General features: G+C 50.6%; 1 protein-coding gene and 1 long non-coding RNA gene across 2 annotated transcripts in view; both read left to right on the top strand.

Moving 5' to 3' along the window:
- The window catches only part of ATXN10 (ataxin 10), a 159,224-nt gene extending 146,017 nt beyond the window's left edge, over positions 1 to 13,207 (top strand). The window contains exons 11-12 of the mRNA XM_034987309.1: positions 11,173 to 11,360; positions 11,802 to 13,207. Coding sequence (XP_034843200.1) covers positions 11,173 to 11,360; positions 11,802 to 11,804 — 191 coding nt within the window. The 3' untranslated portion in view covers positions 11,805 to 13,207. The remainder of the gene's footprint in view (positions 1 to 11,172; positions 11,361 to 11,801) is intronic.
- Positions 209 to 9,377, top strand: LOC117998570. Its single transcript, XR_004676020.1, has 2 exons — positions 209 to 6,454; positions 6,800 to 9,377. It is a non-coding gene; the product is annotated as an uncharacterized LOC117998570 (long non-coding RNA).
- Positions 13,208 to 13,455: the final 248 nt, after the last annotated feature.

Raw genomic sequence — 13,455 nt, 5'->3', positions numbered from 1 at the left:
AACTAAGTGGTGCTGACAGTTGAATAGACAAGAGGTTTTTCCTGACCCAGGAGATCTAGCTTTTTTTTTTTTTTTTTTAATTTATTTGACAGAGACAGCGAGCGAGAGAACACAAGCAGGGGGAGAGGGAGAGGGAGAAGCAGGCTTCCCACAGAGCAGAGAGCCCGATATGGGGCTCGATCCCAGCACCCTAGGATCATGACCTGAGCCGAAGGCAGACGCTTAATGACTGAGCCACCCAGGCGCCCCTCTAGCCCTTTCTGTGGCCCAGCTTTGTTGACCGCTGGGGGTACAGTAGTGGCCGGCCTGTGAGTCTAACAGAACTAGCCTCTTCCATGCCAGGCATCCGAATTTTATTTAAATCTCATGACCACTCTTTGAGACAGATACTGTTATGATCCCCATTTTACAGAAGAGAAAGTTGAGGTAGAAAGGTTTTGTAACTGGCCACGGCTCTGCGCTGGTGCTCAGCAGGCTCGGCATTTAGAACCTGTGCTTTCTGACTCCAGGACCCAAGAGCTTTGTCTCAGTCCTGGGCTGTCCTCCGGCATGCGGGGCAATGGCTTTGTCCCCCTCACAGAATGGGTGAAGAAGCTGAGGCAGAGGGTAATGAAGCCCCAGGCCAGACAGGAGCCAGGGCTTCCACAGCCCACCTGGGGCTCCTGCTGTCTCTCAGGGGTGGTGGGTGCCAGGTGCGGGGCGAGACACACCGCAGACGTCCCCTCCTGCTGTCCCCTCAGTGACCTGACCAGCTTTACCCTGGCGTGCTTATATAAACTGCCCCAAATCACACATCTTATGAAATGGCAGTGTTGGAATTTGAACTCAGGTCTGTCTTGTTCCATGACCTTCCTCTGGCCACTGTGGGCTCCTCATGGACCCCCCCCTTCCCACGCTTGCCTCACTCCAAACCGCTGTCCATGCAGCTGCCCCAAGAGAGTGTCTTGATTTTTCTACTTCACTCCTGCTATGGCTTCTAATTTTACTGGAATAAAATACAGTCCTTACCATCTCCTGAATCCTCAGAATTCAGGAGAATTCTGCCTACCTCTGCCTCATTTCATTCCACTCTCCCCACATCCTGCTCCAGCCACAGAGGTGCCCCCTCGACGTTTCTTGGTGCTTCCGTGGCTTATACGCAGCCCACAGCTGTCTGCCCCGGCTCACTAGGTGACTAGGTGACCGGTTTCTTTTCATCCTGTGGGTCTCAGCTTGGGGGTGCCTCCTCAGAGAGGCGTCCTCCCACCACCCTTGTCTGGTGAGTCGGTCTCTGGAACATAGGTGCCGCAAGGGCAGGGACGCAACCGTCCTGGGAGCTGTGATGTCCCCAGCACCGAGCGCAGTGTCTTCACTTTAGCTGTGTGAGTGACTAGATTGTGGTTCAGTTCTTGGGACAGTCGGGTGTGTGACCAGCAGCTTAAGTCTTGATTGGTGTCTACACTCTGTTCTTGTACCAGGGTCATGTTCAAGAAGCATAGAGAGGAGGAAGAACGTGTTGGAATATCAGAGGTGTCTATAATGAGATGAGATTTTCCCCCCAGAGTGAGGAAGCTGGTACTCTGGAAGCTTTAAGACAAGTGTCCGGGAGGAGCTTTAGAACTTAGTGTCCCCACCACAACCAGCTGTGGCCTTTAAGTCATCTGGAGGGATAGTTATTTCCAGTCACTGTGGAATATATTTGCACATTATAAATGTCTCCTGGAGGTTGTACGCAGAGTTCCTCCTGTAACAAGATCATCGAGCGTTCAGGTCTGCACTCTGCTCTTAGCTCACCTGTTACTGTGGTAGAAACGGAAGCCGACAGCACGAATGGGAACCGCCACCCCCTTCCCTGCTTGCTTTGATGCAGGACGACCCAGCGTCTGCAGGCCCACCCACCCTTGATGGCTGACTTTCTGGGACTTGGCGAGGAGCAGGGGGAGAGATGGAGAGGCGAGCCAGGACGGCCACGGGTGACCCATGGAGCAGACCATCCCCAGGTGACATCTGGGTCAAGGACAGTGACGACAGATGCTCGGCGCCTAGCGTACGCAGCAGGAGAAACCTCCTTGACTCTTTGGTACCTGCTCTGTCTCGTCTAAAGTCTGCCAGAATCCCCACACTGTTTTTAATGTAGCCGTGGTGGCTTAGAAGTATCTCTGACCCTCAGATATGCTGTAGTAACGTAGGACATCGTTAGTGCTAGGCCAACGCTGGTCTTGGTCATTTAGATGAGACTACTTATTTTTTCTACTCCAAAGATTAATTTCATTTTGAACTGTTCATTAGCTACTTCCCAAGTTACTTTGCAGAGGTGGTCATTCTCACTAGTATCTCCAAGCTTATTTTATCCTTTGGGATTTCTTTGAAGAGACGGGGACCTTATTTCAAGTGTCATAAAACCTAGCATTCCTTTAACTGGCGGCATAGGCAAAGCTTCGAAGCTTGCATTCAGACTGAGCCAGAGGCAGAACCGGCCACCCCTCCCGCAGAGGTCTCTCCTCGCCTGTGTGCTCACTGACGAGTGCTTGGGAGCTGTGTGGCATTGTTGTTCCGAGGGAGGGTGCTGGAGCCCACACCCCACCCTGACTTGGCCACTTCGGTTGTGTGACCGCGGACAGGCCCGAGCCTCCTGTATCTTGTGTTCTCATCAGTAAAATGGGGGTGATAGTACGCACCTATTGCATAGCGTGTTTGTAGAGGATCGAGTGCTTTCTCTGAGTGCCTGGAATGGTCCCTGACATGTTCTGGGCGTGGGAAGGCTGCCGCCACTCTCTTACTATCACCTCTAGACTGTTGTATGCAGATAAACTGACGCTCTTTCTGTGAGAGACTCTGGGATGAGATCCTGGCAAAGCCTTGCGTACATTGAAGGCAACAATAATGTCCCTGAAGAGAAGTTCGTTTGAGGCAGCTTGTGAGCCGACGAGTCCTTTATCCCAGAGAGCCCAGCGTGCTTGACAACCATCCTCTTGCCTGGTAGACGGGGCCTTGAGCTCCCAGGCTGTCTCTGCTGCGCTCCCTCTGGCTTCTGCTCACACCATGTCGGTCCTCAGGGCCCCGCGATCCCCAGGGGCAGCACGCCCTCTCCTGCCGTGGTCTCCGCGGTGAGGCCCAGCCAGCTCAGCGCCGGCCGGGGCCAGCTCGCCCCTGCAGCCCCAAGGCTGACTTTGTGAATAGTGCTGGGCATCTGCATGCACTTACTCAGTAACGTCTCACGTACGGTCCAGATGCTGCAGAAGAACTTCCAGGTAAAGAGAAGGCAGGCACCAAGGGGCCTTCGTCCAGCAAATAGCTAAACAGTGTCTCCTCTGTGTGCCAGGAGGTCCAGTGACGAGGACAGCAGTCCCAGCCCACAGGTGCGCATGTTCTGTAGAAGGACTCAGATTTACCCGGTGACAGCAGCCTGAGAAGGGGCACCGAGAGGGAGGGTCACGGAGGGGAGGGACACGAGGGGCACTGGAGGAATTGTTGAGCGTCTGGGACATGCCAGCCGTGTTCTGGCCCGGCCGAGCACACGGCACGCTGGCGTCTCAGAAGCGACATTGGAGGGCTGCCCCGAATACAAATGGAACCACTTCATGGCCCCAGAAGCCTCTCGTGTGGTTTAAGTTAGAAGTGGTATTGGTTGTTTCTGATCCCAAAACCTGTGTGTGACATGGACACCAGACTCTGACTCTTCATACCACACTATGCTTTCAAGTGGCTAGGGAGACGAGTTCAAAATACGTAATGTACGAAATTAGTTTCAGGGCCGGAGGATCCTCGACCACCAAAACCCCGTGGATGTGAGATACCTGCCGCGCGGCCCTCGCTCGGCCACAGAAGCTTTTGGAGTGGGGAGTGCGTGTGGTGACGGAGGGCAGGGTATCATCTTCCCGTCACTCCCCCGCCAGACGGACAGGCTGGCTGGTCACGGTGACAGCGACATCTACTTGGCTCATCTTGGGTGCTTGGGCTTTAGACATCTGGGATTTGTCAGGGGCCCGGAGTAAGCACACACGTGTGGCTACTGCTGAGGACGCGGGGCCGTGTGGGGTGGAGACGCGTTCCGGGCTGGGAGGAAGCCTGTGAGGGGGTCACCGTCGGATCTCCCCCGGAAAAGCTCCACTTATGGAAAGTAAATTGTGCGTACCAAGCGCAGAGAATGTGCCCTTTGTTTCAGAAGCACTAGGAGAGTGCCGAGTTGGGTGAGGCTGGGAGAGAAAACGTCTTTGGTTGACACTTGCGTGGACACAGTTCGTTCTCCTGGGCCTTGTGGCACTTGCTTTGATGTCCCAGTTCCCTAGGGATGTGGAGGCCAGCAGGCACTCTTGCTCTCAGAGACGGTGTTTCTGGGATGACTTTTCCCTCTGAGAAGACGAGCTGCTAACCCCAAGTACTATGTTGTGTTCTTCAGCTGGGGACCTGTAATCTACAGAGCTGGCGATTTGTAGATTCCCCCACCCTCTTCTGTTAGCCTTGTTGTTTTTACCACTCTCAGGACTCATAATTAGCCAGTAAGTGGCAAATAAGAGAGGACGCATCCATCCATGTGTAAATGCTGTTAAGACCTGACACACCGCAGAGCCCAGGGCAGCACGTATCGGCACGACGCTGAGACACTTGACCCACAGATGTTCCCTCGTATTAAAATACAAAAGTGTGGGGGGAAATTAGAAACCAGATAGACCAACAATTTGGAGAAGGAAGAGGGAGCCAGATGGGTGGTTTGTGGTGATTATTGGGCACACTCTGGTTTCCAGTAGGGAGACCCCAGATAGAAGCCGCACAAGAAAGACTCCTGCTTTAATTTTCCAACAGAGAAGAGTATGTAGTTAGCTGAATGACATAATGAGAGTGAAGAGCGGAAGGTAATTATGGTAGACGAAGGTGGAAGTGAGGTGAAGTATGTCGGCATTTGGAGGTGGAGGCAGCCCGTGCAGAAGAAGCGAGGGCTGCTTTGGGGAAGAATGGCGGTGGTGTTTTCCAGGTCTGTCCCTCCACAAGGACCTCTCCTGCCCAACCGCCTCCTCTGCCCAGTGTTGCAGCTAAGCTGCCATCCCTCCTGCGTCCGTAGCTCAGCACCTTCCTACTCTCCCAACGCCCCTGGGCTGTCTGAGCTCTTTCTCTTTTACCACCTCCACTTGGAAGTCCTCCCGGGTTTGCACAACTCCTCCTCCTCCAGCACAAGGCTCAGGGGAGCCCGGGGGTCCCTGGGCAGCAGTTTGGGAAGTGCCATGGTTTCCCTCAGAAAGCACATACTTGGAGGGCAGGGCTGAGGTCAGTCAGGACTCCAGGAATGCCGCCCCCACCCCGAACACGCCACCCCTGCCACGGGGGCAGTTTCTCGGACTTGAGTGGCTGGGACGAAGGCAGAAGTAGGTCATTGCAGCAGGAGGAGAAGTCACCCGTTCGGTGCCGCGTCCCATGCTTGTTCTTTGGCTGACAGACTTGGCACATGTAGAAGTATTTTGGTTTTTAGCAATGTGAAGCATTTCCCGAACCATTTTAAACTAAACTCCTTTCTTGCACTCTGAAAAACTCTGCAGTTGTACCAATTCTGTGAAGATACTAGTTTAGATATGGAAGTTATTTAAAACCATCCTCATCTTTAGCAAAGATTATCACTGGTTTTTGTAAAGGCCTGCTAAAGTAGGCTGGCCTCGCTGAGCATCCTCTTCTCAGACCAGCCTCGTAAAAGGTTTCTTCATACTCTCTGCCCTGTTTAATAGTCTACTTTGTTAGGAAGTACGTAAATCCCTTGCCGTAAATGGATTTGTTGCCTACAAATAATTTTAAAGAATATATCCTGGAAGCAAAAATTAAATGTAGATACTGAAATATAGTACGTCTACTGGTTATATCCAGAGTATAGATTATATTAGATACACATGTATACATCGTACATGTGTAGACTTAAAGCATTATGCATACATATGGCAAACGTAGTATGTATACACACATACCAGCGAAACCTTTTAATATATGTAAATTGTTTTAAATAATACAAGTTTTTCAATGCCAGGACTTTTAAAAGCTCGTTTATAAAATTCAACAAATACTGACTAATGCTTTCCATGTTCTAGGCCGGAGGTTGACCAGCCTTTTCTGTAAAGGCTTAAATTTTGTGTTTTTGGCTTTGCCAGCCATACTGTCTCTGCCCCCAGCTCAGCTGTCAGAGCAAGAAAGCAGCTGTAGTTGGTACATAAATGAACGGGCATGGCCGCGTGCCAGCAAAACTTCATGTATTATGGGTACTGAAGTTTGAGTTTCAAATAATTTTCACGTGTCACACGGTAGTAGTAGTCTTTTGATTTTTTTTTTTCCCCAAGCATTTAAAGATACAAAAACTAAACTTGTGTCCACAAAAAACACAGGCCCTGATTTGCCGACCCCCGTTCTCAGCAGTCTTCCAGCTAGAGAGCTACAGCGGTGACCCGAACAGAGTCCCTGTCCCCACCGGGCCCTGTGTTCCCGTACAGCGCAGGACTTTGTAAGTGCCACGGGTCCGGTAGCCGACAGGTGTTGCCTTTCTTAGAGGAGTCTTCCTCATCGGACAGTTCCAGCTTTAGTGTTTGCACTCACCTGACCTGAAAGTGAATTTGGGGGGAAGCCTGGGTGGCTCAGTCGGTTAACTGCCTTCGGCTAAGGTCATGATCTTGGGGTCCTGGGATCGAGCCCCACGTTGGGCTCCCTGCTCAGTGGGGAGCCTGCTTCTCCCTCTCCCTCTGCCCCTCCCCCCTCCCCGGCTTGTGCTCTCTCTCGCTCTCTCTCTCAAATGATCTATAAAGTGAATTTGACACATAAATGTGCTAACGAGTAACATCCTCGCTGTGAGGTATTTTTTCTAGATCGTGTCGTCTGCCGGCCCCCGTTTTTGTGCCCCGCGAACGCCGCCTCGTCTCACTTGTGCCAGGCCACCGGGTTCGGTGCTGGGCCTGCGTCGTTCTGAAGCGAGGGCCGAGGCTGCGGGCCCTGGAGCGGCCTTCACCTTCCCAGGCACAGCAGTACTGAGCTGTTCGTCTCCACTGTCCTCTTTGCCTGTTTCCAGACACCAGCGTGCTCTGCCGAGGAGCCGGCCGGCCCTGTGGCGTCCCCGCTCCAGAGTGCTGATGACAGGGCTCTTTCAAGGTAGTTTGTAGCCCACAGGCTCACGCCTTGTGTGTATGGTAGCTATGGAAACTTCAGAAGCCGTCTCTCCAAAGCTAAGCACACAATAAAGCACTTCACGTGTTGGTAGGATTAGACTTTAGAAGATGTTTAATGTTCTCCCCCACTCTTTCTTTCCGTCTGTCTCTTTAGAGAGGGAACAAGAGGGCAATGTGAATATTAACTGGGACTCGCTTTAATCTCCCTAGTGACACTCGGGGCTGGCGCGGGGCTGCCCGGGGCTCTGGGCTTTCACAGCCGCTAACAAGGACAGCCATGCATATTCATGAGCCAGGCTCGTGCGTGAGACCCCGTTTGTAAGGGCTGTGTTTCAGTGTTTCTCTTTTCAAACCAAGTTTTATGAAAGAAACACCACTGAATTTGGTTTTTTAATTATTATTAAGCCAGAGACCCTAGTCGGTAATGCAAAAATGTTCTCACTGGAAATGGGGACAAAGTCGAGCTTGTCTGTGTGGCACTTAATTTATAGCCAGACAACACAGCCCTGAGTGTGGGAGCTCACTGGAGGTGGAGACGCAGAGCACGCCTTTTGTATTTGCCCAGAAAAAGTGTGTGGCGGAACGCCGTGTTCCGACTCCACGAAATCCTCCTCTTTTAAAGAGGAAGTACTACCATTTCCCTTATATAAGAATGTGAAACATGCATTTAAGGGAAGAGGGTGGGGGGCTTGCCGTCCAGTTATTTCTCATCTTCAGGGTGTGCACAGGGCTGGCTCCAGTGTGTGGCCGTGCTTCTCCCAACCCCTCCACTCCCTCCGCACACTCCCTCCGGCCCTGTGAACGCCAGTTTTGGAAAAAGACAAAAATGCCTTTTCTGCTTTGGGCTTTACTGCGTCTTCTGTTAGGTTGTCCATTTGGTGGCTGTGCCGGGCATCCGTCCCTCGAGAAGTCCACAGCTGTTGCGTTTTGTTCCTGGCGTGGTGCTGGCCACCTGTCGGGAACCTTCACCGCTCCCGTTCTCCCCTGTGCTCCTCTCTCCCTGGATGTAAACTGGGCGGCGTGTCGGGGTTTAGTTTCCAAGTGCGTTGAGGGTGAAGTGCCGCAGAGCTCCCGTGGCAGGATTTTCACAAAATGCGCCCATTGCCTCGGCACGATGAGCGTGATTGAGGTCTGCCCTCTCATCTGCCCACACGGTGGGAATTCTCCTGGGGTCTGTTGACATGGGCCCTTTGTGGACACGGTGCACGCAGCTTTCTTGCCTGGCTTGCATTTATACGGGTTTCCTTTCATCTCATCCCTCCACCCTGCCAAGCCCTGAGTCAGGAAACCACCCCGAGAACAAGCAGGAAAAGCAGAGCTCGTGCGGCTCACTGCGGTGTCACCACGGCCCCACCCACGGGCTGAGTGGGACATAGCGCTGCCAGGGTGAGACGTCCAGCGGACCTCGCCCGGCGCCGTTCGCGGGGTGTTCGGGCGGACACACAGACACAGTCAGCGCTCCTGTAGCGTCCACAGCCCGCTTGGTGTCAGGGGCCAGACTGGCTGCTGGGGGTGCACAGATGGACTCGGGGCGGCTCCCGCCCTCACGAGGCTCACAGACAGGTGAGTACGGCGCAGCAGGCTGGGCCGAGGGCTGCTAGAGAGCACGCGGCAGACCCGCGCTGGGCGCACCTGACCCACACCGTCCGGAGGCAGGGCCCGGCGTGGCGACGTGGCTGGAGCCCAGATGCGAAGGGCGCCTGGCAGGAGAGGTACGCAGCGGCCCTTGGCAGGGGTCTTGTTTGCCCTGTAACAGTTTGATCAGTGCAGCTCTGGAAGGTGGCTCACTCTCCAGAGACACCCTGCCTTTCGTCTGGCAGCACCAAGCTGACGCCGGATTCCTCCATTACTGGGCCCCCCCCACCCCCCCTCCCGTTTCCAGGAGCTCTCATGGGCCATAGAGGGGAGTTTCGGGTTTCCTGCTTTCAGTCACATTTCAGTGAATTACCAGGAAGCTTTGGAAAGAAGTGCTTTGCTCCTGTCGTTAGCATTCAGGAATTCTACACGTGAGCTAAAATTCTTCAGTCTTCTGTCTTTTCTTGCCTACATTTACCCTTCAGTTGTTTGCTCCTTCAGTCAGATGTCCAGACACCGCCTCCCCCTTTTCGTACAGAGCGAGGAAATGCATTTGTAGAGTGATGTCATTCTGGATGAGAAATCACTTGCAGCATACGATTCACGGTTCAGAAATTCACTAACACGTTAGAAGTGTTTGTCATCTAGGATCCTCACTTTTATTCTCTATACTGGCGTAGAGTGGGGCTTCGGTGATTGTGGAAAAGGGGGAGAAAGTCACAATTAGGCTTTGTGCATTTGAGCATTTGTAGGGATTCTATCTCCAGAAAGAAAATACAGCCCTTATAAAGGTACTGGGCTTTATCATCGAAGGATGACGGGTAAATGGCAGAAGGACATTCTCCCACCAAATTATAGAATCAGCATCAGCTGGGCATCAACCGTTCCTATTCTGTGCCATCTGGAACAGGTTGGTCATTTATACTCACAAGTGGTTTTGATGGTAAACCTCCAGAGACCAGTGGGTCATTCACTCAGCAAACATCTGCTCATCCTCTTCTTGGGGCCCATGGCCCCAGCCGGCAGGGGCCGGGAGAGGCCGGGAAAGGCAGGGCCAGCGTGGACCGTCTGTGATCAGGGGCCATGAGGAGCTCGAAGGCCTTGTCAGGATTGTGAACCAGCGTGGGTGTGTCGGAGGGACTGGGATGGAGTAACCTTTTAAAACCCCAGAAGATCTGTCCTGAACGTAAAACGGCCATGTTTACTGCATCTCACTTGGCTGACTTCAGTGGACAGGCTCATTTTTTACTACCTTGCTCTGAGGTTACTGAACTAGGGAAGCAGTGTGATTCACATTCTTTCTCAGACTCTACAAGAAAGAGCCACAGGCTTTATGCATATTGCAGCCTTTCTCTGTGGCCTCCTGCGTCCAGCTGAGGGAGCTAGAAAGGTCTCAGCGCTGGCCTCCCCGCTGTGCTGGGAGCTAGGACAGGGTCAGAAGCGTTGACCCTTCAGGCTGAAGAGGCTGTTACGTTCTGGGGACACAGATGCCCCCATTCTGACATCAGAAATGCCTGCACCAGAAACACCCTGCAGTTGGGGGGAAAGAGCTTGTTTTTCTTGCCAAATTCCATCCGATTGTGGGCAGGGAGGCCTTGCTTTATTGGAGAAAGCATTTACTCCCCCCTAGGTGTTTCGTTATTCCCTCCGGACTAACAGAAGGTGCCGGGCCCACTGTTCTGGGCATTGCCTATACGTCCCTGGATCCATGGGTTGGTACCCCTGGCAGTTTCTCTACGGTCTTTTCTAGAACAACATAGAGCAGCAGTTTAATGCTTTCCTGAGATTTACACAGTTCTTGGTCACTGAATAAAAGACCTCAGTAAATAATACAGCGATTCTGTCTTCTGTCTGCTGTGAAGGATGCTATGCTGAACATGCAGAATGGGGGTGGGGGCACAGCAAGGCCAGAGGACGAGATGCTTTCTTGAGAGCACAAGTATGCAAACTAAGGACAGCAAATCCTTCAAAGGCTTTCTAGCTCCATCTTTAAAATGCGGCCGAATGAGGGAAATTCCATGATGACTCCTAGGAGACAGTTCTTATTTATAACTGAGCTGGCTTTAAACAAGATGAGTCTCTTGTCTGCTTCTAACTTGGGCATCTTTGTGACTAACGCTGTTGTGCTCTTATTCTTTCTCTGGTGGCTCAATAACATGGTTATCTAAGTGTGTGTGTGTGTGTGTGCACGCGCGTGTGCGTGCGATCATAGAGTTCAGATGTTTCCCTGCTCATTCGTTCATCAAATCTTGATTAAGTACCTCCATGTGCTGGACATCACACACGTACACACATGTGGGACATACATGTACAATGCATGTGCTGCAGCTTTCTCGTTACTTCCCTCTTTGGATGCATATTCATATAGAACATGCTCTGTGAGAACTTGTTCGCTGATGCTGTGTTCCTGCCCTCCCTTTCCAATAACGCTCATGTGAACTCCCGAAACGGGGAAGTACGTTGGCAGATTCCTTCACTCGGCCTCCAGTTCTGACCCAGTGGGTGGTGTACGCCATCCGCAACCTTACCGAAGACAATAGTCAGAACCAAGATCTGATTGCGAAGATGGAGGAACAGGGACTGGCGGACGCATCCCTACTTAAAAAGATGGGCTTTGAAGTTGAGAAGAGGGGTGACAAGCTGATTCTGAAACCTACTAGTGACCCACCTCCGCTGGTGAGTGTGCCAGAGCAAGCCCCTCTGGGTCCAGCCTCCCCGTTCCCTCGGCCTGTGACAGGGTTCCTTCCTGAGAACATGGCTGGGCGCACTTTGCCTTCTAAAATGGCCAAGAAAGCCCGAAATTTAATTGCCAATAATTTTGGGTTTTTTGTTCAGGCTTTATGCTGCCATTGTCTTAAAAGTTCAAACTCATTTTAGGGGAGAAATATAAAAGTCGTATCAGAATTTTTACATGGTCTGAAGTTTCTAGATTTTCTAGTGGAGAGATGGCTAATGTTGGCTACTATGAAAAGAGCAGGAAGCTCCCTATATAATAATAGTGAGTGTTTCAGGTTTCTCTCTCAGCTCTTGACCAAAATTCTCTTGTGTTTTTCCCCCCCTTGGATGACTCTTATAAATAGATCTGTTACATCTGCCATTTTGTTTCTTTTTCCTTAGTGAATGAACTCTCCATCGAAATATCTGAATTTTTGGAATCTGTTTCCTGGATTTTCGTCTTCTGCAGTATGTGAAATTGCAAGTGTTTGAAGATTTATTAAGTGCAAATTCAGGAACACATGAATCCTTTAGATAATAGAGTTTAATGTGGATAAGCTCAAAAGTGAAAGTACATGAGTATTCTGTTGTTTCTTTGCTTTAGAAACTGTCTGGTTTGCCTTTGTCCCCATGGATACAGTGTGCATTTAAGTAATATATTGTACTTACTGTGGCAACAGATAATAAATTCTTCTCCTCGAGGGTGCATCCCTTATTTGGCAAAGACTGGAGCATTTGATTGGATTCCATTTGTTCCTTCAGATGGCAAATCAGCCTGATTCCTTTTCTTCTCTGCTTGTTGGGTTTTCTGCACTCTGCCAGGCAGTTGAAGTAGTTTCTCACTGTGATTAATTCTAGCAATCTCTTTTCACCCTTTCTGCCTTTCCAAAACATTGACAAGACTCATTTCCAGCTAATTAATTCGAGAGATGCTGAAGAATAGAGAAGCTCCATCTTCATTTTAGGGACTGGGCTGTGCTGTCACTGAGCCCGCCCTTTGGAACGTCGCAGGGAGTGAGCGGAGCGGGGAGAGCTTGCAGGCCATTAACTCTTCTCTTTCCAAATCACCCGGGAAGAGACCTCCCGGACCATTGTGCTCCCAGGGGGATGCCTGCCTCTGACCCACTTTTCGTACCTCTGTGAAGGGGGCTCTGTGCACAGGACCACAGGATTAAAGAGCGTCCGTGTCTTGTTCACTTTCAAAGGCACGGTCTCCCAAAGCACGCCACCCCAGTTCTGGCCACGGCTCCACTTTCTGGAATTGCAAAAGTAGCTTTGGGGAGCGAGAGCAAATTTGACCTGTATCTTTCTATTTCCATCTTTCTCTCTCTCTCTCTCTCTCTCTCTCTCTCTCTCTCTCCCTATATATATATACATATATTAGAGCTGGAGCATTAAAACGAGCACTGAAATTTCAGATCATTGATGTAACCAAAAAAGCTCTAGAAGGGAGGTCATGTATGAACATTCCTGAACAGCCAGTTATTAAAAGCTATCTAGAGATTTTGCACAGTTCTTGTTGCATCTTCCAAAATAAAAACAACAAAGATTCAGCCAGAAGTGTTACAGAAATACTGATTGTTCCAGAGTAAAGTGCTTTTAAGTTTTTTTGGTAGCCATACTTAAATTGCTTTTGTAAAAACAGCTTAAGCATATTCAGAATGAAATGAAAGTTGTCCCCCTTGCTAATGTACTCTGTATCTCCGAAGAAACTCAGCTTCTAGAATTGTGGTAATCTGTGAATAACATTTTTTTTCTCTCTCATTTATGACATTCCATCAGTAAAGAAGCCTTTGCAAAATTTAAAATGCACAAAGAAGTCGTTCTTTCCTGGGACACAAGGAGTTAACATCCTGTCCTCTAAATAGAGGGCCCGCCAAAGGAAAAAAAAACAGTGGGAGTCCCTTTTTCCTTTTAACAAGTTTGCAATAGACACTTCTTTTTCTTCTTCTCTCAATGGATGTATGCACACCAGTGGAATCAAACAAACATGTCGGTATAAGCCATATAATAACAAACACAAATAAACAAAAGGGAGCCTTGTGTGGGAACACAG

Source organism: Mirounga leonina, unplaced genomic scaffold (genome assembly GCF_011800145.1).
Source record: "Mirounga leonina isolate KUSES-001 unplaced genomic scaffold, KU_Mleo_1.0 Mir_418, whole genome shotgun sequence".
In the NCBI taxonomy this organism is placed as follows: domain Eukaryota; kingdom Metazoa; phylum Chordata; class Mammalia; order Carnivora; family Phocidae; genus Mirounga; species Mirounga leonina.
Note: the sequence above shows the minus strand (reverse complement) of the source record. Positions and strands in the feature narration are given on the sequence as shown.